Genomic DNA, 27,575 nt, shown 5'->3' on the forward strand with positions numbered 1-27,575 from the left:
AACTTCTCTGAAGAAGACAGGCACACAGCCTACAGACACATGAAAAAAATGCTCATTATCCTTAATCATCAGAGAAATGCAAATCAAAACCACTTTGAGTTTAACTCCAGTAAGATTAGCCCACATCACAAAATCCCAAAACCTGAGATGTTGGCATGGATGTGGAGAAAAGGGAACACTTCTGCACTGCTGGTAGGAATGCAAACTAATATATTCCTTTTGGAAAGATGTTTAGAGACACTTATGGATCTAAAAATAGACCTGCCATTTGATCCTGCAATTCATCTACTAGGTATATATCCAGAAGACCCAAAATCACTTTATAACAAAGATATTTGCACCAGAATGTTTATTGCAGCTCAATTCATAATTGCTAAGCCATGGAAGAAGCCCAAGTACACATTGATCCATGAATGGATTAATAAATTGTGGTATATATACACCATGGAATATTATGCAGCCTTAAAAAAGATGGAACCTTACTTCTTTTATGTTTACGTGGATGGAGCTGGAATATATTCTTCTTAGCAAAGTATCTCAAGAATGGAAGAAAAAGTATCCAATGTAATCAGCCCTACTGTGAAACCAATATATAAGCACCCACACTTCCATATGAAAGCTGTAACCCAACTACAGCCCAAGATGAAGGGGAAAGAGGACGGGGAGTGGAGGGAAGAGGGGAGGATGGGTGGAGAGAGGGTAATTGGTGGGACCACACCTATGGTGCATTTTACAAGGGTACATGTGAAATCTATTAAGTGTAGAATATGAACGTCTTAACACAATATCTAAGAAAATGCGGTGAAGGCTATGTTAACCAGTTTGATAAAAGTATTGCAAATTGTGTATAAAACCAGTACATTGTACCCCATAATTGCATGAATGTACATGGCTATGATCTAATTAACAAAATAAAAAAAAGAAATATGCAGATTTTGACTTTGATAAAAGGGGTGGAAGAAAGGAAGAACAGAGGGGGGAAGGAGGGAGGGGCTGGGGTCTTGGTGTGTGACACACCTTTGGGGGGCAAGATAATTGTAAGAGGGACTTTACCTAACGAATGCAATCAGTATAACCTGGTTTCTTGTACCCTTAATGAATCCTCAACAATAAAAATAATAATGATGGCTATTAAATGTGAAGGGCAGAACACTTCACCAAACTTCCCTGTTTCTTCAGTTGCCTGCCACACAAACAAAAATAAACCTCACTTTGCATTCGAGGAACATCTGTGGCAGCTCCTAAGAGAGCCCATGAGAGCAGGGCAGCCCTCATATTGAATGCCATTGTATCATCCAAGTCATTGGATTGACATCAAACTCTACATGTCCTAACTACTGTAGAGTTTCTCCTTCATATCTGGAAGTTCTCTTGATGATAAATTTCTCATGGCCAGGTGGCTATATAGCAGAGACTAAAGGAAGCTTGCAGAGAGGCCAATATGACAGCAAATAACTAGGAAAGACTTGCTATCAGCCAATTAACATAATAGTCAAAGTTGAATATTTATGCAAATTATATCTTCTCAGGAGGGAAAAGTCATTAGAAACTAAGTATGAACATTTGGGAGGCAGTTAGGGCCACATTTACTAGATATATGACTTTTGGAAAATCATTTAACCTGTCAGAGAAATTTGCTTTCCTTATCTCTACAATAGTCATATCAAGATATGTCTTTGAAGAAATAGTTTTTGACCACTGGGCTACGACACGAGGGACATAGTATATTTCTACAATGATGTCACTATTTATTTTCCTAAGTAGGAGATGGAAAGAATGGAAGATCAGTGCGAGTGATACGATGCATATACAGTAACAGACCACCTGGGCTTTGTTGTAGGGTGAAGTCAGTGTTTCAGATGTAATGCTTAGTAATCTCTGCTATAGATTTAAAATGTGTATTTAAATACTTGACAAAGAAGACACAAAAATAAGTGCTAACAAAACTTATAGTATTTTCTCTACTTTCTTTAATTTTCCTTGCTATTGTATTTATCAGTACATGAGTTTGTATGCAAGAACATATTTTACTTGCAAATATTTTTCTTTATGTGTGTTAAGTAGAAAGTTGAAAACCTCTAAAGAATTGTAAGTGTAATGTAATAATATGCGAGAAGACTTTACAAAACACTATGTATAGTAAGATGCTCCTTTTTTGTATTATTTGATGAGTTCACAGAATCACTGACATGTTTCCCAGGAGTGAAACACAGACAATTAAAAAATGAATTTTGTTCTAAATACAATCATACTTATTGTAGCCTTTTTCTATAATACAATGATAATGCTTTGTATGCTGTTAATATATCACACCCCAGTTTTTTTTAAAGTTTTATTTGCTTATAACACACAACTTTGATAATTTAAAATGTCTATCTCTTTCTTCATCGACCTAGTCATCTATAAACTCATTTCAAACCTTCAAATCAATTGGGAGACTTCATGTTTGCTTAGTAGTTGAGAATAATAGAAACCACTTTCAATCAATGTCTAGGATTTGATTCCTTTCTAAATTACATTTAAACATATTTTGTTTAGTTAGGGTGGTAGGGTTTCCTGGAAACAATTTCTGGGAAATTCTCATGAAAATTATGCTGTATTGAGTCCAGCTGGGAAAAGAATTGAATGCTGGCGTCAATTTGAGTGCTAAGAAAATCACTGGGCCTAAACCAAAACGACTCCAAAATACATTTTCACAATTTGCAGGACCCATGGAAATGCTTGCTTCTGTCTTCAAAAGGGAAGACAAGGGGGGAAATTCTGTGATGAAGGCGTGAGAAGAGTAAAGAGAGAAGAAGACTTTATACCTTTGACATTGAAAAGTTTATAGTTGTGATTAGAATTTTTCTCTTTTGACTTTTGTCACCAGTGGAGAATGAGAAAGGGAAATAAAAGCCTTTTCTTTGGTTGGTCAGAGGATGATATCCTCGAGGGAGGTGCTAACCAATCACACAAAGGTTTATATTGAGGACAAACTGTCCAGGGGCCTTTTAGTTCCGGAGCTGCGTCCAGTCTCCAAGAAAGCAGTTTGTCTTAGAAGTTCATAGTCTGTAAGAGATTAAATTTGTAAGAACAAATCACTAATGGAGATAATACTCATCTATCATGGATACTTTTGTAAAAGTTTGCAGTATATATACCTTTTAAAAAGAATTTAAAATATTATTTAATAGTTTCCAAACAAAAATCTCAAAAGGCAAAGAAAATAAATGGTTCTTTTCGTGGCTTCCTTGAATCAGATGGCTGTAGTAGCAAATGCTGCTGTTTGAACTTGAGGCTTTACTCTTTATGTTCTTTTAAATGTTCATAATTTTTTTAATGTTGATACTATCAGCCTTAATATCTAATAACTATCCAATGTTCAGAAAGGCAGTATTTCCTTGAGATTAGAGAAAAAAAAAACATTTTGGACAAACAGCAGCTTTTTTTTTTTTACACGAAATCAAAACAAAACCAAGCTCTGAACCTGGAGTCTAGTAAAACTGTAATTAGAATATATTTTCAGTCATAGTAACTGGCCTTCACTTCAGCACAGATGGAGCAAGGGTAAAAAGATCATCATGGTGTACACCATTGTCCAGCCAGTTATCTTTGGTAATTTGTTAGACTTGTGATTACTTCCAAACCCTTGCTTTTTCTGTTTTGGTTATTGCAGTGCGATGGAACAGATCTCACCCCAAAGATTCAGGAACTGAAGTTCCAGTGTATAGTATTTTTAAATATACCTAGGTAAGCTCTGCTCATATTATTTCTTGGGTTTGATGTGAACTCTGCTTGACTTGAGGTTGTCTATTTTCATAACAAAAAATATTCACGTGTAACAAATGACAATCAGTTATCGTAAAGCCTTAGTAAAAGTTTCTAGACCTAGTAATTTTGTCCTACTTGGTTTATTTAGTGTTCTTGGTGGTAGGTGGTTCAGTGTGTAGATAGCTCCAGTGTAGTCTATACTTACCAATCCTTAAGAAACCCAGGTAGCTCTCTTCATTGAATTATTTTCACTTAATTTTCAATTACTGTTCTTCTCTTCCCTCACTCCCCAAGAATGATAGACTTGAATAAATGTCTATTCTCAGGTTCCTAGAGCTGATAAGAAATCGTCCCATCTGATTTGAGTATGGAATTCATTCAAAATCTTTACAGATGATTGCTTTGAGAAAAAATAAGATCAATTAGAGTGCTATATTCTAGCCAGGACATTAACTCTCTTTGGTGCTATTAGATACTTATGGAGAAAGAGATACTTAAGATAACCAGTCTTAAAACAAGTACATTATCTCAGTGGCATAAAATTAGATTCTAGCCTACCAAGCCAAGATTTTGGAAGGGATAGATCTGTAACCTTTTGTTATTTGTCCTTCAAATAACTGAGATACAAAATCTGCAATACATCCCTCTTAGACTGAATTTAATTGAAATAAGAGTTTTATGTAAATCAATGGCTAGGACAATGTATCCTAGCCTCTTGATATTCTTGGCAGTGCTCAGTATAGTCAATTGCAATCTTATTCTAGAACTATTTGCGGCCTAACTGAGGTAGAAGGCCTTGCTCTCAGGAAACACTGTTGCCTTGCCTCATTATTTTTCTCTTGTACCTTTCCTTTTCTCTTTTTTTCCTTGTTCTTTTTGTTACATCCTTTAGGTTCACTTTCTCTACTTCTCCATTTCTTTTATTTCTCCTTTCCTCTCTAATCTCTTAACTATATTTTATCCCTTTTCACTCTTTTTTGTTTATGTTTTCCTTTTCCTGTGTGTACTTCTTATGTTACTTTTGTATATAATGGTAAATGCTGCCCACTGTCTCTTTTCTATTATTAATAGCATGGCTATGTCTTCCTCCAAGACCAAATTCTAAAACTGCCTCTAGATAATGACATATATAAAAAGCAGGCATTGGCTTGGTGCCTGTGGCTCAAGTGACTAAGGCACCAGCCATATACACCTAAGGTGGTGGGTTCAAATCCAGCCTGGGCCCGCCAAACAACAATGATGGCTGCAACCAAAAAATAGCCAGGCATTGTGGCAGGTGTCTGTGGTCCCAGCTACTTGGGAAGCTGAGGCAGGAGACTCACTTGAGCCCAGGAGTTGGAGGTTGCTGTGAGCTATGATGTCACAGCACTCTACCCAGGGGGACAGCTTGAGGCTCTGTCTCAAAAAAAAAAAAAAAAAAGCAGGCATCTATAAATCATAGAGTAAGTAATATTTGTGAATTATGAGAAAGTTGGATTGTTGTGGAAATGATGGCCCATTTTCACAGGTGATATTTTGACAATGATAATAAGTCCATTTTCATTTCTGTTGGAAGGTACCCACCAAGAATAGAATACAATTCTTTTGTTCAATAAACATTGGTTCTAAGTACAAAGGAATCCTTAGTGATGGTCGTGAGAAGTATGGCACATGTCTGATCCTGTCCTTGATCTTGCAGATATTGTGCTGGCACAATGCCCTGGGGAAACCCAGGAGATCACCACGATTTTGAACCTCAGCGTCATGACGATGGTTATATTGAAGTTATTGGATTCACTATGGCCTCTTTGGTAAGCTGCATGACTTTTTCATTAAAATGTATTTTAGTCACAGTTAAAGGTTTTTTTTTTTTTTAATTTCACAGAACTTTGGTATTAATATAATTTTCTCTCCTGGTTTGTCAATTTATTAATTTTAATAATAAGAGGAATGCATGACGAAAAGCTGCTTGCAAATACACTATACATTTTTAAGGCAAACAACAAAATGAAAATACAAGGTGATCTTGGTACTGTGGCAACTGGACCTTTGCTAATGTCACAATAATGATATCTTTGTATATTCAGGTATTTTGTGAAAATGAAGATGCTCATCCCATTCATAAGTAAGCAAAATAAAGTTGAATCCAATGTAATTAATTAGTTTCCTTTTTACCTAAATACCCAGTAAACCAAAAAGTGGCAACTTTGTTAGGAAGAATAAGAAAAAAGGTCATTCTTTATGTCACTAAGAAAACTGATGTATATTTGTTTGAATTACAACAAAAATAAGTATCATTTGCTTATTTTCCTGATTATTTTTCTCCCAGAATGAAAAGCTTTCATGCTAATTAATAAACTTTACACCATAGAAATAACTCACCACTGGCACCGAAAGTGTTTGCTACTTTTTTTGGTTCACTGACTGTTCAGCTATTCCATTAACACAGAATACCTGACTGTACAAAGACACCGTTATTATGACATCAGTGAATATTCAGTTGCGATAGTATTGAGATCACCTTCCATTTTGATTTGTTTGCTTGCATTAAAAAAAAATTATATCCCTGGGATGAAACCTACTTGATTGTGATGTATGGCTTTTTAAATGAGAAGCTGTAATCTATTGGCTAGGATCTTAAGGATTTTTGCCTCTATATTCATTAGCAAAATTGGTCTGAAATTTTCCTTTTTAGTTGGATCTTTTCCTGGTTTTGGTATCAGGGTGATGTTTGTTTCATAGAACATGTTGGGGAAGATTCCTTCCTTCTCAATTTTTTGGAATAGTTTATGTAGAAAGGGTATAAGCTCTTCTTGGAAAGTTTGAAAGAATTCTGGTGTGAAGTCATCTGGACCAGGGCATTTTTTTTTGTTGTTGTTAGATTTTTTATTGTTTCTTTAATCTCAGTGCTTGAAATTGGTTTGTTATTTCTTCTTGATTAAGTCTAGGGAGAGGGTGTGATTCAAAATATTGATCCATTTCCTCCATATTGTTAAATTTCTGGGCATAGAGTTTCTTGTAGCATTCAGAGATAATCTCTTTTATATCTGTGGCTCAATTCTGATATGAGGACAATTGATATGGGGTGGTGGAGGTGGGTAGAGGAAAGAGGGAAGGAAGGAGAGGATGGGGGTCATGGTGTGAGACATCTCTTGGGGGGGAAGACACAATTATAAGAGAGACTTTACCTAACAAATGCAAGAAGTGTAACCTGGTTCTTTGTATCCTCGATGATTCTCCAACAATAGAAAAAATTTATAATGTAACTATATTAGCAAGAAGGTTTTAGCTATATATTCCCATTCATTATTCAATGATATGTAGCACAGGAGCCGATTAAAAATTGTGCTTATTTTTTTTATCATGTGTCAATTGGCCACACTGTTGGTTTGTAAAGCAAATCAAAATAAAGCTAGTATTTGTAACTTAGCACTTGGTTTGTGCTTTATCATCTACATGAAAGCAAGAAAGTTGTTTTTCTTGTTCTAACAAACCAAAACAGATATCTTTTTACTCATCTTGTGAATTCCAAATTACTCTTCATCCATTACCAGGAGTTAGTGAAGGTTAGCCTACCTAATAATCTATAGTGATTATGTCAAGAGTCTCCATCACCTGATTTGTTGATGTTCTTTGTTAAATCCTCTCTAGAATGAAACAGTTGTCACAGTGTAGAAGTTTGAGCTGGGATTGACTTACTCTATAGGGTGGTTGACATGTATGCAGCTCTGATTGCCAGTGCTTTTTTTGTCCTTGCAATCTGCCACACAGCTTAGAGCAAATAGGATTAAGGTCAAGAAGGATATTTTCAAGGAAGAATTTTAGAGGTGGCAAAATCAAACTAGTATATGATGAGAAAATCTCTAAGACTGTTCACATATGTTTTGCTCAGTCTTTTTCCCTTATCCGATGAACATTTATTGAATGGTTACTAGCTAGAGCTTCCCGATTCTGTCAGACAGGAAGCTCTCAGAGACTGTCTGAGAGATGATGATTTCTTACCTAGACTTGGGAAGGCATGGAGAATATTGGTTATTTTTACCTATTGCTCTCAGGATCAAAATCTATATCTTTACTTGGCCTATCAAGTCAAGATCCTGTCTGGTTCTCCAGCCTTCCCCACTTTCTCTTTGCTTTCTAACTCAAGTGGCTGCACAACTGAAGCATAGCCCTGAACACCCCTCACTGCTCTTGTATCAGCAAGTATTGCACATGCCATCTCTAAAAAGTTCTTTACCTCTTCTTTTTCCATGCTTATATCAGTGTCTGGTTCTTTTTATAGTCTTTTTACTTTTGGTTTTTGTTTACCACTGTGTAATTGATATAATTTTTATTCTACTAATTAGTGTAATATTTTAGTATAATAATTGGTATAATAACAAGTGTGTTACACCAATTATATGGAAGAGCTGCGGCAGACTGAGCCTGGGTAGTTTGAGGAGAGTTGAATGGCGGGTCTCTTATAGTGCGCTAGGTTGAGAAACCATTCCCAGCTGATGATGCAAAGTCAAAAGGTCAGTTACCTGTAGCAGAATGAGTAGTGCCTGGAAAGGGCTACCTGGCATGAGTGATATTTGCTAAGAGAAGACAGTCAACCCACACTAACTGAGCAGAGAGAAAGTCAGGGACATAAATACAGTGACTTCATTCTCTCTCTTGACCTCAGGATCTTCTGCTGGTGGCTTCCTCTGGAGGTCAGAAAACAAGGGAGCCACTGCTGCTGTCCAAACGGGTCAGGGAGGGCTGGGAAGGCTAGCAGGGCAGCCAGGAGCAGCAGAGGGGGGTATCCTTCACTGCAGTGTCACCAGGGCCTGGCAGGAAGACAAGGACATGGGTTGGCAATGCGTGAATGTGTCGGACACTGAGTTATGCCAGGAGAAGAGGAATGGAATTTGGCATGCTGGAAAAAGGGGAATCTAGAAATACTTGGCAGTAAGAAACATCTTACCCTCTGTGGGAACTATGAGTAGTTTTAGGTGGTTAAAGGGTACGTGAAAAGTGAGTGACAGCAGCTGGTACTGAAGAAGTAGGGCAGGGTCAGGTCATAGAGTGCACTACAGAATTTACCCAGGACTTTTTACTTTATTCAAGGTTACTGGGAGTTAGTAAAATGTGCTTTTTAAAAAATATATTTATTATGGGAAGATTTCAACATAAAAATAGAAAACATAGTATAATGGACTCCCAAAGTATCATCACTCCTGTTTACTAATTGTTAATTCACGGGCTGTCTTCCATTTGTCTCACCTACCACCTCTTCTCTTATATTATTTTGAAGCAAATCCCAGACATTTTATATATAAAAACTTCTTGAACGAGCACTAATTATAATCTCTAATTATTAGGAGTTTTGTAAACCCAAGGTAGCACTTGTTTAAAATGTCTCTCTGCTTTTATTCATTTAGTATCAATCATAAATATTTGTTGAATATTTACTAAAGCCAAGAATGCTGAATCCACAGGTGAGTAAAATGGTTAGGCATGAACCATAAAACAGCCCTGTCTTCAGGGTGCTTACAGCTCAGTGTTGTAGAGGAGTACAGAGGAGTAAATGAGAAAATGTAGTCTGAGCTGATAAATTCTGGGAGAAAAGGCCTATGTGAGAATAGAAGGATAATTGAAAGTAGAACAGTGTGTAAAATGGGACTATCAGCAAAGGTTTCATAGAGCAGGATGAAACCTCCAGCAGTCATATTGCTAAGTGGCCATTGCCATCAGGGGAATTGGCCTCAGAGACCACAGTGTTCTAGGAGAGACACCAGTGGTGGCTCAGTGACAGTACACACAGTGAAGACAGACAAGACAGAGACAGTGCTCTTTAAACTGGGATGAGACAGGGTCAGAGGTGTGCTTTAGGAAGATTACCTGGGTAGGTACCTGGTAATGGGATTGTGGAATCAAATGGAAGGTCTACTTTTAGCATTTTAAGGATTCTCCATACTTCTTTCCATACAGGTTATATTAGTTTGCAATCCGACCAGCAGTATAAAAGTGTTCCCTTCTCTCCACATCCACGCCAGCATCTGCAGCTTTGGAATTTTGTTATGTGCGCTATTCTCACTGGGGTTAGGTGATATCTCAGGCTCAATTCACAATCGCCAAGATGTGGAATCAACCCAAGTGCCCATTGACTCAGACATGGATTAATACATTGTGGTATATGTATACTATAGAATACTATTTAGCCATAAAAGATGGAGTCTTTGCATCTTTTGTATTTACCTGGATGGAGTTGCAGGACATTCTTCTTAGTAAAGTATTACAAGAATAGAAAAACAAGTATCCAAAGTACTCAATACTAACATGAAACAAATAGTTAAATAAATGTACCACGCATGAGAGAAAAACAAAACTGAATTCAACAGGAGGGAAAGGGGAGAGGGAGGAGGAGGCAGTGGGAATGGTAAGCTGCCACCTGACGGGCACATTGGGAGGGTCTACAGCACACCCCTGGGTGAAGGGCTCAACTCAAACAATGTAACCTAATTATTCGTACCCTCATATTAACCTGAAATTTAAAAAACTAGATTACCTGGATATCAGGGTAGAAGGCAACCAGAATGTCTGTCTACCGTCAGGCACAGATAGACAGGTCAGCATGGTGGTACCAGAGTCCACAGGTGGAAATGAGCGGGCGTGAAAGCTTGAAGTAAGAGAGTGGCAATGAAGGCAGGAGGGCTGGGAGTTCAAGGGAGTTACAGGGCATAGCGATCTCGGTGTACATGCACCCGGGAAGCTAGCATAGGGAACTTAGTGAAGCATGAAAGCATTCAATGAGACAGAAAACACCAAAGGAGCAGAATACTGCAAAAGAAATGAACTCCATTTTATCTGCTCTAAATTTGAAATCCCTGTACGACATCTAAGGAAATAGAGATGGACAATTTGAAACATGTGTTTAGAATTCAGGAGATCTTTAGGTGAGAGGGACTTCTTTTTCCTGGGGTGGGGGGTCCTGTTGTATCCTTGTATCTCTGATCTTATCATCAGTAAGAAAAAGAGAAAAAATAATAGTAGATGGGGGCTGACCAGGAAGAATTGGAACCCTAAAATTATGTCAATTTTTTTTTTCTCTTTACGTGCTATAAATAATGTAATACGTGAACTCCAGCTAGCATCAAATGTGTGGTTGATTCTCAGATTCTAGTATCTAGGTTGCTTCCAAGGTAGAAAATCCAGTCTCACGAAAGCAGAGGTAACTGCAGTTTGAGCCGTATAGTCTTGGACATTTTATGGTCTCTCTGTGTGATATACGGTTCTTTATTTTCATACACATTTTATACAAGGTGAAAACTGAATGAAAACTCAATTTTATTTTTAGTTTTTCAATTTCACATTTCTTAAACTATTACATTGATTATCCTATATTTCTAAAAAGGTAAATTATTTGGAAACTCAAACATCTGTTTAAGCTGATCATGGAAACAGAAAAGTATAGTTGTTGGGGTATCTGGGTGTATATTTTTGGACATTTAAAATAGCTGCTATACAAATCAATAAATAGTAGGTCAAGAGTTTTAGAAACAATTTTTTCTTCGAAATTGATCTGTGTGAAGTAATTACAACCATAAAATTTTAAGATCATGGAAGACATGAAGAAATATATTTGTACATTGGTTACGATTCAAGTAAAATGCAAGGAAAATAAAATTCAGAGTTGCATTTTAGGAGAGATTTTAAATAGAATTACCAGAATGGGGAAAAAAATCTGTTTCTTTCAGACTTTTTATCTCATAATTGCAAATTTCAGAGCAGCAGTCTTCAATTCATTTAACTGGTTGAAATGCATTCCTCTAATTAAGATGATTCATCACTGGGTGAGGGTAACCTGATTACCTTTTTGGATTTTACACAGACCATAATCAGACATTGTAATTTGTATTTATTTCTGACACAATTTTCTGCCATTATGCTTGCGAGAGTCCTTTCATGTTGAGTCTGTTTCTGAGTAATTTAAAAACTTTTCAAGATAGTTCAAAGCATTATTCAGATGGAGGAATTGGGAACCTAATTGCCATTTGGTATGAAATCCGAAGATTTCAGTCTCACGAACTTTAAAGAAAGCATGTCCAGCTTTCTTTTTATTAATCCAAGTTAAAATGTCTAAGTTCTTTTATAAATTAGGAAAGTGAAAGGTTATTCTGTGAGAAAAAATTGCACAGAGAAACTACCAGGGTTAAAGTTTTATAGTTATTATGCAAGATAATCTTTTGATTTTTATAAAAAAAGTAATATTAAATGTTTGCTCATTTTGATAATACACATAAGTACAGGAATTTTTTTATTAAATGTTAGCTGTGTACATTAATGCAATCATGGGGTACAGTGTGGTGTTTTCATATATAATTTGAAGTATGTTTTATCAAACTGGTTAACATAGCCTTTGTGTCATTTTCTTAGTTATTGTGTTAGGATGTTTATATTATAAGTGCAGGAATTAAAGTAAAAATATCAGTCATAATCACATGTCTCCTAAATAACTATATTTTAATGTGTTTCTAATTGCTTGATTTTTATGTTTTAACACACATGAAATCACAGTAATGAGACAAATCCATACTACAAATGTCCACCTGCCTTTACATGAGATTACTATATCTTAATTTATGTATAATTACTATTTTGTGAAAATTTCCTTTTTTTAATTTTTTTATTTTTTTTATTTTTGGCTGGGGCTGGGTCTGAGCCCGCCACCTCTGGCATATGGGTCCAGCGCCCCACTCCTTTGAGCCACAGGCACTGCCCCTTTCTGGAAATTTTATACTCCAGACTTTCCCTACAGCCATATATGGAGTAGCTGGATGAGAAATGATGTAAACGCCCCTCAGGTGCTGAATATGTGTTAATGGATAGAGACGCTAGTGATATTACAGTTTATACGCGATTCAAGGCAATGAGAGGAGAGGATAAAATGCAATCCCTAGAAAGCAAAGAAGGAATTATGTGTGTTTTGTACAAATAAAATTCTGGAACAAATCATTATGTCCTTCTAAACAACAAAACATAAAAGTAAGGACAAACTTATTTTTATTGTTGCCTTTTATGTCTTTTTAAAAATTATGTTTTTTGTATATTTTCATGAGCTGTTTATCCTTTATTGTTGAACCATAAGAGTTACATATTCTGGATATAAGTGTTTTGATGGATTTATTTATTGTAAATATATACTCTCAGTTTATGCTTTTTGAGTTCTTAATGTTTCTTTTGATGAGTGTTAAGCTTTAAACATTCGATTTTATGAAGTAGGTTTAGTTTGCATTAGAATTTTTTGTGTGTTTCTTAAGAAATCTTTGATTACTTTCAGAAAAGTTGGGAAGACATTCTCTTTTGATTTCATTTGGAAGAATTATAGTTTTGGCTTTTGTATATAAGTATGTGATTCAGCTCAAATTAATTTTTGTGTTTGTGTAAGGTAAGCACTCAAACAAACAAACAAACAAACAAACAAAAAGCCACACATTTATTCAGTTTTTTCCCAGGGGGGAAAAAAGAACTTTTCTGCAGAATTATCTCGGGAACTTTGCTCTTTGATTATGTGTGATTCTATTTCTGGACTCTGTTCCATTGGTTTGTTTATTTTTCTGCCAATACTATACTGTCTTGATTACTATAGCCGTGCAGTAAATCTTCAATTGAGTAATATGAATCACCTCATTTTGCTCTTCTAAGAGTGTTTGGGTTATTCTAGACCTTTTGAGTCTGCATGTAAATTTTATAATTTGTCAATCTCTGCAAAAGTTGTCAAAAAACTGTTGGGATTTTTACTGGGAATCACACTGAATGTATAGATACACTGGGTGAGAAATGGAATATTAACAATATTTAGTGTTCCAACCTATGAACAGGGCATATTTCTCCATTTATTGAGAGGTTGTTTTATTTTTCTTAGTAAGATTTTGTAGTTTCAGTACAGTTTTCAGGATTTTGCACACTGTTGGTTAAATTTATTCCTAAGTATTTTATGTTTTATGATTTTATTTAAAATAGTATTTTAAATTTCGCACTTCATTATCATTACCGGTATATAGAAATAACTGACGTGTGTGTACGTGTATACACACACATATGTATTTGTTCACCTTATCGTGTAACTTTGCTAAATTTACACACAGTTCTAGCAGTATTTACAGATTCCTTAGGTTTTTCTGCACACACAGTCACGGTGTTTGTGGCTGTCACGGCAGTTTTACTGTTTTATGACATGCCTCTTGTTTCTTTTTGTTTTATGTTCACTGAGATGTTGAATAAAGAAGGTAAGATTCAAGGGGTTTGCTTTGGTTCTGATTGTAGGAGGGAGCATTCCGTGTTTGCTTATAAAATAGAATGGTTAGTTGTATTTTTAGTAGCACCCTTGCCATGATTAAGGATTTTTCAACTCGTTTTTAGTTCTCTGAGAGCTTTCAATCACACATAAGTGGTTTATTTTATCAGATGCTTCTTTATGTTTACCCTCTTCCTTTTTTTATCCTTTATCGTGTTTATATAATGAATTGTATTGATTTTCAGAAATCTTATATTAACCTTGCATTTCTGGGATAAGCCCCTCTTAGTCTTGAATAGTATCTTTTTTTATATTGTTAGATTCAAATTACTAATATCTTATTAAACATTTTTAAGACTATCATTATAAGACATAACAGTCAATAAAATCCTTTTTTGTAGTACTTTGGTTGGGTTTTGATACCAATGTTTTGCTGGCCTCAATCTTTGTTAGATTTTCTTAACAAATTCCTGAAGACTGGTTTTGTTTTTTTTTTTTAATATATATTTTACAAAATTTCCCAATGTAGCATTTGGCTTTGACATTTCTTTGAGGCAAGGATAGATACAGAATTATTTATATTTTCCATTTCTTCTTCAGTCAATTTATTAAGTTATAAATTTTTCAAGGAAATTGTTCACTTATTCCCTTTAGATTGTTGAGGCTATTGGTGTAAATTTGATTATAATGCTCTCTTACTATCCTTTTACTGTTTGTAGAATATCTTCCTCCGTTGATGATATAAGCAATTTATCAAACTTTTTCTCATAATTCTGTCTTTCTCCCTTACTTTATGTTTTTATTTTCATATGTCTTACTTGTGCTTGCTGTATAACCCCCATCATCCAACATTAATATTTTTGTTCTGGCAACAAATACTTTTAGCCTTTATTTTTCTGAAAATGTCTTTACTTCATCCCCATTTCTTGCACTATGTGTTCATGGATATAGAATTCTGGATTAATAGGTTTGTTTGTTTTAAAACAACAAAAATATGTTGTTTTATTTTCTTCTGGCCTTCATGTTTTATGATAAAAAGTCCTTTACACATAATGTCTCTTTTTTTCTGTTTTTGATTTTTATCTTTAGTTTTTTGGTTGTTTTTTAAAAAATTAATTTTTATTTATTCATTTAATTTTTTTATTGAATAAAAAATTAATTTTTAAATTGACAGTAATTGAACACATTCATAGGATCCATAGTGATTCTTCTATATATATAATGTATGTTGATTAGAGCAGGGTATTAGTATACCCATCATTTCAAACAGTCATCATTTTCTGTATTGGGAACATTCCATACACTCCTTCTAGCTCTTCAAAACTATGTAAGATATTATTGTTAACTACAGTTATCCTACAGTGCCATGGAACCCTAGAAATTGTTCCTCCTATCTAGCTGTGATTTTGGATCCTTGAACAAATATCTCCTAATTCCTCCTTTCCACTGGCCTTCCAAGCTTCTGATATCCTCTGTTCTACTTTTTATTTCTGTGAGATCGATTGTTTTTGCTTCCAGATATGAATAGGCACACGCAGTGTTTGAATTTCTGTTCCCTGCTTATTTCATTTAATGTAATGGCCTCCAGTTCCCTCCGTGTTGCCGCAGATGAGAGAATGCCATTCCTTTTATGGCTGAATAGTATTTTATCATGTATATATACACTGCATTTTCTTTATCCATCCATTGTTAGACACCTAGGTTGATTCCTGCCTTGGCTATTATGAATAGTGCTGCAGTAAACGTGGGGGTGCAGATGCGTCATCAATATGCTGATTTCCTCTCTCCTCTTCTTTAGATAAAGCCCCAGTTGTGGGATTGCTGGATCATGTGCTAGTTCTACCTGTAGTTTTTTGAGGAACCTCCATACTGTTCTCCATAGTGGCTGCACTAGTTTATAATACATGTCATATTATCTTTAGCTTTAAGTTTCTTTGTGGTTGTAGTACTTTTCTGTTGCTGCTGTAAATAAATTACCACAACAGTGGCTTATGACAACACACATTTATTGTTTTACATTCGTGGAGATCAAAAGTCTAAAATGGGTTTATAGTATGAGGCTGCGTTCCTTATGCAGGTTCTATAGAAGAATCATTACCTTGTCCTTTCTGGCTTCTAGAAGCTGCCCACATTCCTTGGCTTGTGGCCCCATGCTCCTCCAGCCTTTGTTCCTATTGTCACACTGTCTATCTTCCCTGACACTGACTCCCTTGCCTCCTTCCCTTATAGGGACACTAGAGACCACATTGAGCCCCACTTGGATAATCCTGAATAATCTCCCTATTGCAACGTCTTAGTTCTTATCACACCTGAAAAGGTTCTTTTGCCATATGAGGTTTTCATAATTTGGGGGAGATAGAAAGAGGGCACCTTTTCAGCAGTAGTTGGGGTGGGTACTATTCTGTTTCTCACAGTGGCTTTTTTGTCTGTCTGTCTGTTTGCATTTCCTCTGTTTTAGCTTCACTGATCATCTTGGATTGACTTTTATCCCCCCAATAAAATTGGGCTATTTTCAGACACATATTTTCTGCTTCATTCTTCCTTTTTCCTTCTCGCATTCATGTACTTGTATTTTAGGTTGCTTGTTACTGTCTCACAGGCCGTGGAGTAAAACAAAAACATTTCTGTCTCTGTTTTTCAGATCTGGTAATTTCTGCTGATTTGTTCTGAGAGTTCAATTTTCTCTTACATCTACCCAGTGATGAATTTGATTTTTTTTTTCATTATGGTTGACATTTTCTTGTTTTTTTGCATGTCTCATACAGCTGATTACATGCTGAGTGGATGATACATCGTGTGTGGTCTCCATTATGTTTCACTGTGACCAGTGTGTACTCTACGAGTCTTATATTCTATTCAGTTCTTCATTTCTTGCTTCACAAAATACAAAATGTGTCTTGTACAAAGGAAAAATACTACTAGCCCAGTGGTAAAGAAGTCAATAGGATATGTTTATTCCTATGTTTATAGACGTCTGTTTATATAAATCTCCAGGATACATTGTTGATTCTTTCATTACACTAATCCTGTTAGGATAGTACATATTTAAAGCAATTATTGTCTATGTAACCAGCTAAAAAGTAGAGAGTTGAGTTTTTTTTTTTTTTTTTTTTTTCTCCAAACTGCATCTTGAAGCCAAGGACAGATCTAACTGATAGCTGTGAAACTGAACAGGCATCTTCTGTTTTTCTCTTGGGGGAGGCCTGTTTATTTTTATTTTCCTTTTCATGAACTCAAGTTGGTTGTGACTAGAGTCTACCTTCATTGAATAAAAATTTAAATAAACATATGTATACAAGTAATTCCAATGAGAGTGTTTAGGTTTCTATAAAACTCTTTTTCATAGTAAATATTCAACAATTACTATTTTTTTTAATGATCCATAGGGGAGGTTTTTCAAATGCAGTCCTTTTCTTTTTATTCTCCTCCCCTTCATTGTCTCCAGTGGCTGATACAGTCAAGGTAACAAAGAGGAGTCTCAATGGGCTGAGGGAGAATCTGAGAGCCTGAGATTATAGAATTGTAGGAATTCTAAATTGGTAGGATTGACACAGACTGTAGCAGCATGCCGTAATCACCTTACATGAAGGGAAACTGCATCTGTGGAATTATTTTTGCCATGAATATTTACTCACATGGAGAACAAACTATGACAATATTTAAACAACTCCATGCATGTTTTTAGTGAAGCTTTTAAAAAATACTCTTATCCAAACATTCTTGAGAAAATGAAAAAAGTCAGTAAATCTTAATGATGTAGCTTTGTGATAATAAAATTGAGAAAGCTATGAATTAGTTGATATTGGTGTCACTGAAAATTTTTTAAGGAAAATTTCTCATCTTGGTAACTAGTGTAGTGTATCAGAGAAGAAAAAAGCCCATGAAAGGTAATTGCATTGAGGATATTTAATATCGGAGACTAATTTTGAGATGTTAGAAGAACTGAAGAGAGTGCAGCTCATAGATTAGAGATTCATCAAATCTTTTTTTAAATTTCAGATTAATGTGAAGGTATAAACAACTAGGTTACAATGTTTGCATTTGTTAGGTAGAGTCCCTTGTGTAGTTGCGTCCTGCCCCCGAGAGGCGTGCCATATACCCTTACATTGTGCCCATTAAGTGGGAGCATCACACTCTCCTTCCGAATTTTCTTATTGTGAATAATATTTTCTCTAGGTATTTTGGTAGGTGGCCTTTATCAGTTAAAAAAGTTTCTTCTTGTTGCTAATTTTCTAAGTATTTATTATCATGAAAGGCATTGAACTTGATTATTTTTTCTTGAAAATTTTGAGATGATAATGATTAATGAGTGGTTTCTCATTTAAACCATTAATATGGTAAAATTACAATAATGAATTTTCTGATGTTGAGCTATTCTTAATTTCAAATTCCTACAATAAAACATCGTAAGTTTAGTTTCTATTAAAGAGATTTCAGATTGCAATTATTTTTAAATTGATTTTGGCATGTATGGTCATAAATATAAGTTAGGCTAAAATTTTATTTTCTTTTACTGCTCTTAGCTGGTTTTGTTATTTTATTTAGAAGCTGAAAAATTATATTTTCTAAAGCAATTTGATTAAATATCAACTTTTTTTTAAAGTTGGATAGAGCTGACTTGTAACGAGAAAGAAGTTTTTATAATTCTTTCAACTTTTGAAGTAGTTTGGATCTATTTAATTTCTATGATCTATCTGATTTTGTAGGTGTTATTTTTCCCCTAAATTTCTCTCTCTTATCTAGATTTTCCAGTTTGGTGTCTTTATAACTTTCTTGTATGATTTTTAAACTCTCTCTTATCTCTTTAGCTGTCTCCTTTAAAAAAATTAGTAAAGTGAAATAGCTTTATGTTTTCTGTTGTTTTCATGTTTAGTCTTGTGAGAGGTTTGTTCACCCCATTGCTCTTTTTCTTTGAGACAGAGCCTCAAGCTGTCCCCTTGGGTAGAGTGCTCTGGCATCACAGCTCACAGCAACCTCCAACTCCTGGGCTCAAGTGAGTCTCCTGCCTCAGTCTCCCAAGTAGCTGGGACCACAGGCGCTGGCCACAACGCCCGGCTATTTTTTGGTTGCCACTGTCATTGTTGTTTGGCAGGTCCGGGCTGGATTCGAACCCACCACCTCAGGTGTATGTGGCTGGCGCCTTAGCCACTTGAGCCACAGGTGCCAAACCATACCCGTTGGTCTTTACACAGCGTACAGATGTTAGTATTGTTGATGATCTCCAGTATCTATTTTCCACGCCAATGATTTATGCCTTGGAAGTCTTGTTCTAGGAGTCTAGGGGCTGCAGCAGTGAGGAAGGATGGATGGAGAGGAGGATTCGCCCTTGCTTCTCTCCTCCAACCAGGAGAGTCCATCCTTTGACAACAAGCAGAATGAGGACTTGGGTAGTTAGAAGGAGGATGAAGTGTGAGGGGGGGGATAAGGAAAAATAATCCAGGAAGGAATATAGTCTGGAAAGACAGAAAAACCTCAAGATATAGCTGTGGAGCAAAGGAAAGTTATGGTCTTGGGCAGTGAATAGCAATGAAGTCACTTATTTTGGGCATTGTCTTAGTTTTCTGCTCAAATCAGCAGAAAGGCAGCATTTGGTGTTTTTACAAGACAAACACATACTAGGTTAAATAAATAGCTGAATGGCTGTCATTAATAAATCAAAGTATTATTGGTATGTGGCCATCAGGGCTTGTGCCTTTTAAGGTACCAGTCCTAGACCAAACTGAGAGATGAGAAATATATATTTCTAGTAAGAATTTACAAAATTACTTATGCTCTAACTTGTTTCTGACTCTTCTCTAACTTATTCCTGGAATCTGAATACCAGTAGAGCTGGCATTGACAGCTACTTAGTTCTATGTCCATAGTATTTGCTATTGCTTACTTTTGAGAAGTGAGCTTAAAGTGGTCCAGAATATTGTATATGCCTTCTAACACTAAGGGTTTGGAAGTATCCAAGCAATTTTCAGTCTTGTTTAATTCTTAACAGGCAGATTTTGCATTTTAATCTACCATCAGTTTTATTTTCAAAATTAAAGAGAAAAAGGAATAAGATAATATTGGGTAAAAGAACAAAAATATTGTAGTAAATTCTCACTACAGTCTCCTCTGCTTTCTTATTCTCCCACTGATTGAATAAAAATGGATGCAGAGTACACAGCAGAGTGTCCGTAACATTGACAGTGTCCAATAATGATGAGCTGTTATTTTTTGGTTTCTGTTCCCTTTTCCTTCCCTTTGTCCTTTTTAAATTTTTGCCTTTATAGTTTAATTTTTGCAGCTGAATTATTTTATATGACTTCTGAACAATAAAATCTATTGTATGGCTGTTGTTCATAGCCATACAATCTATGGTTTAATAGCCATAAAATCTATTGTTCAGAAGTCATATAATTATTTTGAACAATAGACTTATTGTTCAGAATTCATATAAAATAATTATAAACATTGGGTAAACATCCAAATAAGTAAACATTGACTTCATAAATCTCAGTTAACAAGCTTTTCCCACTCATAGAGATGAGACATTTTACAATGAGCTGACAGTATATATTTTTCTTTTTCCAAGAGTAAATTTTTAAAGCTAGAATTAGTATTTAAATACTTTGTAAAAATTTACTGCTTTATACATTAGTTGATACTCTATGATACCACCTTCTGAGAAAGTATGTACTAAAGTTACTATATACCTAAACCTATGACATAGCAATTCTACACGTTTATGCCCAAGAGAGTGTGTGTGCATCAACAGATATGTATGGGAAAGTTTATATCTGTAATATCCCCAAACTGGAAACAACTTTATGTTCACCTGCAGAAAAATGAATAAATACATTTGATATATATCACTCAAACATAAAGATGAACAAAAGGTGTCAGGTACAAGAGTATATATTGTGTGATTTATTTTATATGAAGTTGGTGTTCAGGCAAAATGAATCTATGGTAGTAGAATCAATAGCAATTACCAACTAATTGGCAGAAGGGATATAATAGATTGTGGAGGGGCATGTGGACACCTCTTGAGTGATACAGATTTTCTTTCTTTTTTTTTTTGCCAATTTATTTATTTATTTATTTTTTATTAAATGATAGCTGTATACATTAATGCAAACATGGGGTACAGTGTAGTGTTTTCATATACAATTTGAAATACTGGAGCTTCAAATATGTGTATAAAATATTCATTAAACTATGTAATAATATTGTGTAATCTCAAAGGATAAATGATACTAAATACTTTTTTTCTGTTTGTCTTTAATATGTCAGGAAAGTTATGCTAATTTGTTCCTATTAACAAAAGATTTTTAATATTGGCTTAGATGTCCATCTGTGGCTACCATAGCAAACTGAGCTCTTACTGTGTTTGATTTTGATCCTTAAAGCAGCTTTGCTTTTCAGAAGGTTTTTAATTGGGTCACTGATACTATTTTGAATTTTATTGACATCATATAGCTTAGAAAGAGCTTGAGAAGGTTTTGTGTAAAAGGGAAAGGCCTGCCCAAGCTTGAAAATTAACCAACCAGGGCTGCATATTTAAGAATTAGATAAATACAAATTTATACACTAAATTTGTATTAATACAAATTATGCACTTTAATTTGTATTAAATTTAAATTAATAATTTAAATTAATTGTACACTTTAATTTTAATTAATTTTAAATTAATACATTATGCACTTTATCACCTTCATATTCTTTTTGTTCTACTTACATTATTTAATGAGTATAAGTAATGCAAAGAAAATTTTTTTAATTAAACTTATATAATTAAATTTAGATTTAAAGTGCATAAAAGTGAAAAGTGGCTATTAATGGGAATTTATATGAATGCTCATCAAAATTGTGAACGTTTATTGAATTAATGATTCATTCAGGACTCTTACTATACTGCAGGCTAACTTTACTATGCTTATCAAAAGTTCTTTGGGTACATACAAACGGGCGTGAGGCTCCTAAACATTTTTAAGTAACAAGCTCTGACTCCTTGCTACCCTTCGGTTCTTGTTTTCCCAGGCTGCGCTCCAAGTTGGGGGTCATGGAGAAAGGCTACACCAGTGTCGAGAAGTCATGCTTCTGACTTACAAATCCATCCCTATGCAAGTGGATGGGGAGCCCTGTAGGTTGGCCCCAGCTATGATTCGCATCTCCCTGAGGAATCAGGCCAACATGGTACAGAAGAGCAAGAGGAGAACGTCCATGCCTTTACTCAACGAGTGAGTCTGCCCCTCGCCCACCTTGACTGACAGGAAGATGTTGGAGAGCAGAATGCAGGCAGAGCATGTGCATGGTCTGGGGACCTCGCTGTGCTGGGAGAGAAGAGGCCAGGAAACTCAGCAGTTCCTTGGTCTCTCTCGTGGAAACATATATTTTTTCTCCATGTTTATTGTACGGTTATCACACCCTTCTTTTGGATATTATAACCATATGTGAGATAGATGATTCTCCTTCCCTGACCTCTTGAGTGTGTATTTTCTGGACTAGCAGATAATCATGGAGGTGATCATTCAGGGGTGGTAAAGTGTGTCCAGATAAACGTGTTCTTGCTTGTTTGGTTTCAGGGAGGCATATAGTTAGCCTCTGTTTGAGCAGCAGGTCAGTGGCGGGTGTTGGCTTCCCTAACAGCGGGAGGTTGGCAGAGCTGGTCTTGGCTTGACTCTATCCACATCACCCCCTCTCTGCTTGTCAGACTTGCCCCTTGCCTGATACTCCCATTCTGGGCTTCTGCTTCAACTCAGTTTTACCTTCCTGGGCAGCATCCTATTGTCCAGACTTAACCCGGCCCTATCCTCCTCATTTTGACTAACTCGTATGATGACTAGATATGTAGATTGTTTATTCATTCTACAGTGTGCTTTACTTCAACGAGTGACTTGAACGTCCGTATGGGGTTGGAGAAGGAGAAAGAGAAAGAAGGGGGTGGGGCAATATGTTTGAGTATCTCCTATCTATTATGCTCCCTATCCATTATACTCCTAAGGCTATTTCAGGACTTGGCCTTGGGTCATTTTTCCTCACAATAAGGGACCCTTAGAAGTGTTCCTCCTGTTTGTGGCCTGTGATGCATGGTGACCTACTTACACTGAGTGGCTGCCTTCCCTGCGGTGCCTGTGAAGCAAGGGTACGCGCTTTGCCATATCTACGGAGTTGGAATGACAGTCTGCAAGAAGTGCCTGGAATAGCCAGCAGCCTGGGTACCTCGCTCCCTGCAATGCTTTCTGCTCTCCTCTTTCTGTGGGGTCCCTTGTTGAGGAACGGCATTCAATGGTGGTCTCGAGGGGTTTTAGTTTTTGGCGTCTGTTTCTAAATCTGAAACTGGGGTGAGAGATGGTCTCCATCCTTTGCTTCTTTCTCTCAGATTCTGGACTTCCCCAGAACTTTTCCTAGATCATTTTCTGGAGGTGCTGTTGAATATATTTCTTGCTTTGTTTACCTCTTACAGCTAGTGAGACTCCCAGCTCATTCTAGAAGTTTCTTGTCCTCTCTGCCTTTACTTTCTGTTAGGCTGAATATACAATTGCTGAGTTTATACGACCACAAAAAGGTGGGATATTAGCAATTCTACCTAATCCCCTGTAGGAATGTCAGCATTAAACCATGAATGCTTGGTTTGGCAGATATCTGTGAACTAAAAGGTGAGCTAATCTCTGTAGCCTGTGTGGCTAATCTCTGTAGCCAGTGTGGCTGGGTCACTTGTAGCTAGTCTCTTAAGAAGAAGGAATAAAACTAGCTCTTTACTGTCTGTGGGCCAAGTGCTCACAGTCCCATGCCTGCTGCTTCCATATTTATTAGCCTTACCCGACATGACACTGGTCACAATTCATTTGGGCTTTCTTCACATATAAAATGTATGTTCTTTTCTTTTCATACTCATGTCACATGTAATCCATGATGTCATTTCTTGTAGTACTTGGCTGTGCAGGTGTTCAGGAAGCAGCCTCAGCTCAAAAACACCACTACTTACCTCTTAGCAGGAGGTGGTGGTGCCCTCATCAAGGTAGCCCCAGGCCATATGGAAGGTCTAAGAGAAACAGGAACAATAATATGATTTTTATTTTTAAAATGAAAATTTATAAAACTTAAAAAATAACAAACATCTTTATTATTGCTTATAAAAATTATTATTATCTGATACTATATTTTTAGAAAATAAACACAGCACATTTTCAAAGGAAAGCCAAAAACCTTAGTGCCCATATCATACTTGTCCACTAACCCGTAACTTCTCTCACTCTGGACTTATTTGCCCTGGGTGAATCAATTGTTTGTGTTTCACGAGAAATCCTTGTTTTGAAATCTAACATCGGCCCCTGGATTTCCAAGTGGATGTTGAAGGCCAGCCTTTCCTTAAGATCTTTCGACAGGTTTTCTTCAGTGTTCCGAATCCTTCAAGCTTCTCTGTGCTTTGGCCATTGTGTGAAGCTCACTATTTCATTCATTCAGGAAAGAGAAGCTTGAAAGACTCTTTTTCCCTTTACTTCCTGCCTTCCCTTCTTGATGACTATCTTCCTCTTTCTTTTCTTCTCTTTTCCTTGTTTTTACTAGCACTCTTTATTCTGTTTTATTTGCCTGCCTTCTTTCTTCCTTACTAGAGGAAAGAGGAATTTGTTTATAATTTCCTTAAAATTCTATCTTCATCTGTGTGTTGCCAATGAGGATAGGAGGGCTGTTTAATTCATCTTAAGGAACTGGGCGTCTTTCACATAGTTATAGAGACTGCAGTGCTCTGGCTCCCTAAGTAGGTGTTCCTTTTGCACTTGAATGTCCATATTGCGTATGGGTCTGCCTTTCTCTGGGTCTCTGCATCTCAGACTTTCAGCCCAGACTTTCTCCTCTAAATTGAAGACTTATATGAACATGTCTTAGCCGACATCTTGACCTTGATATCTCATTGCAGCTTCAAACTACATGCTAGTAGTTTGGACTACTGGACTCATTAATTCTATTTCCTTTGTTTTTCCTCCCCTACCATCCAGGGAGCTTATATTCCATTCACAGTTGTATGCATGGAACTACCAACCACTCGAGGGATCACCATGTCCCTGGCCCCTGGGGTCATCTCAGTCACGTCTACTTCTACACATCCATCAGGCTAGCCACCATGTTCTTTGAAACTTATCTTCTATTTATTTCCCAAGTTTTGAGCTCACACATCATCTATCCTCTTTGCTAGTAAAACAGCTTGAGTTCAAAGGCTGCATGGGCCCCTCTCAGCAGCATCACCAAGGTATGCTCCTGGCTCATTTCCCTGCCCCCACCACTGTGGCCTTCACATGGTCTGTCTTTTCCACCAGTTAGAATGATTTCTCTAAGAATCTAAATCCCCTGCTTTGTAGACCTTTGCAATCATTTCCTTGCTCATCTTCATCACTCTGCACCCCAGAGATAATTGGCATTCTTGGAGCAGCAGCCCCTCGGCCGCATCTCCCCAGTTTGCAGTCTGCTGCTCCTCTTGCCGGGCCCCCATCTCCTTCTCGTCTGCTACCTCTCATGGCCCGAGGCTGTTGCTGCTGCTCTCCCATCGAGGCCTTTTCTGTCTACGTCTAGCTGTTAGATGCCCCACCTGAGTGCTCCTATGGTCCTCTCGCTGACTTCCTTACACCATTCATTAGCCATAGTGTCATCACTGATTTGTTTGTCTCTCTTCCCTGCTATGAGAGGAGGCCCTGGGGTTTGTCCTCGTAGGATCCCCAGTGTCTGTCCTGGTTTCTGAGGCACGGCTACATATTGCATCAGGGACTCACACATCGATCCATTTTATAGTGCTGTCTTTGCCATGTTTCTCTGAAATTACTTCTAAAATAGCATAAATCTAAAATTCCATGAATATAAAAATAATATAGAATGTGTTTTGATCACATTTGTGTCATAAGTTAAGATACATACTCAATAACTTCAAGATATGGTTCACATGGAGGAAATCCCTCTGAGAACTGGTTAAATAGTGGGCCTCCATGATACCACAGTAAAATGAGTATGTCTCTGAACTCACAGGGGCTTCTGAACACAATGAGGCACAGCCTTTCTGTTTGAATGGAATAATACCACGTGAGAGTACTTTATCTATGTCAATATGTTTTCCAAAAATAATTTGGCTTCTACTCTTATTTGCTATTATTATATTCAAACTGAGAGTCTGTGCCTCACTGTGTTCAGAAGACGTATTTCACTTTATCATGGCATTTGAATCCACATGGGGTATGAACTCCAGTAAATAGCATTCTCTTCCTCTAAAACTGTAGAAGAGATTTATCTAGGTTCCTATTAATATAATAGTAATATGATAGCCAAATACATTTATTCATGTTTCTTATTTGGAAAATACCATTGAGGGAGATGAGAAACTTAACTCAGAAACTTAAAAAAAAACCCTGCAGTTTACTAGTAATTAAGGCCACATTAGTAAAGATGATCATAATTTTTATCCAATGGCAAGATTTCTAGTTAGCAGACTTTGAATTAGGTAACCGGATTCCATCATCCTAGACTTCTGAGAAGTTTCATTGGTTGTAACTGAAAAATCCTTGGAAGAGAACATGGAGAGAGAGAAGCTAGAGGTGGAGGTGACCCCGGGCTGACTTTGTGTACGAGAATTTCTGTACTCAGCAGAGCAGAGAAATCAGGGGAGCTATGTCTATGGCTGTTTAAATGACAGAGCAAAAAGAATAATTATGTTACAATGACAGGATTTAGTTTTTTCAGTTCCGCATTTTGTCTCTTAATAGCTACTGTAGAGTGTCTCCATTATAAAGGAAGGGGGAAAAAAGAGAAGTATGTGTTTTTTCCTACCTGGAGTACAGATGGAATTACAGCATTATCTTTGGTGTTCTTAAAGAGCCTTTGCTAATTAACTGAAAGAAGTTAAAGTTTTGTTGAATCTCTCTTTTCAAGAGGGTTGTCTTTTGATGCAAATATTCTATAATACCTGGGGACTCATGGAGGGTATGTGGTAAAAGGATTAAATTCACCTTAATCTCCTCAAAAACGAGTTCCCTATGCCAGCCTGCCACTCGAGTGTGTAAGCGTGTGCCTCCTCTCCTCGGGTGTCCCGACTGGCTTAAGTCAGGGAAGCCAGGATCATCCCCAGGACGCCCCAGCCTCCTGCATCAGCCTTCCTGGCCCTGCACTCAAGTCTGTGGCTTGCCCAGAACCAGCGCCTTCCCCGTGTCCTGTTGGCTTCGTTGCTGTCACTGGCTTTTTTGGATTATTTTTCGTGGCTGGCTTGGTTTTCCTTTTCTTTCATTCACTGTTCAGTGATGTGCTCATTTAATTTCTGTTTAAATTTTGTGTGTCTCTCTTTCTCTCCCCTGGCTTGTTCCTTGTCTGTCCACGCTGTCGCTGACTCTGTCTCCGCTGCCCATTCCCTGCTGCCTCTAGCATCCATCAGGTACAAGCTGCGGACCTGCGGCGAGTGTCTGCTCCCCCCGGCTCCTTCGCCATGTGAGTACAGCGCTGTTCTGTTTCTACATCCCCCCACCTTCTCCTCCCAGGTCAGACCACCTGCGTCCTCATCGTCACAGTTCTGCTACCCAATCAGGAAGCCACCTAACCAGAATTGCTTTCTTGTCCCTTTCTCTGATTTAAAATG

General features: G+C 36.8%; 1 protein-coding gene across 1 annotated transcript in view; it reads left to right on the plus strand.

The window, feature by feature from the left end:
• DGKI (diacylglycerol kinase iota) overlaps positions 1–27,575 on the plus strand; it is a 419,366-nt gene that overhangs the window by 253,784 nt on the left and 138,007 nt on the right. Inside the window, exons 18-20 of the mRNA XM_023514207.1 lie at positions 3,656–3,729; positions 5,429–5,540; positions 22,004–22,203. Coding sequence (XP_023369975.1) covers positions 3,656–3,729; positions 5,429–5,540; positions 22,004–22,203 — 386 coding nt within the window. The remainder of the gene's footprint in view (positions 1–3,655; positions 3,730–5,428; positions 5,541–22,003; positions 22,204–27,575) is intronic.

This window comes from Otolemur garnettii, unplaced genomic scaffold (genome assembly GCF_000181295.1).
Source record: "Otolemur garnettii isolate 467f Iridium unplaced genomic scaffold, OtoGar3 scaffold00049, whole genome shotgun sequence".
Classification (NCBI taxonomy): domain Eukaryota; kingdom Metazoa; phylum Chordata; class Mammalia; order Primates; family Galagidae; genus Otolemur; species Otolemur garnettii.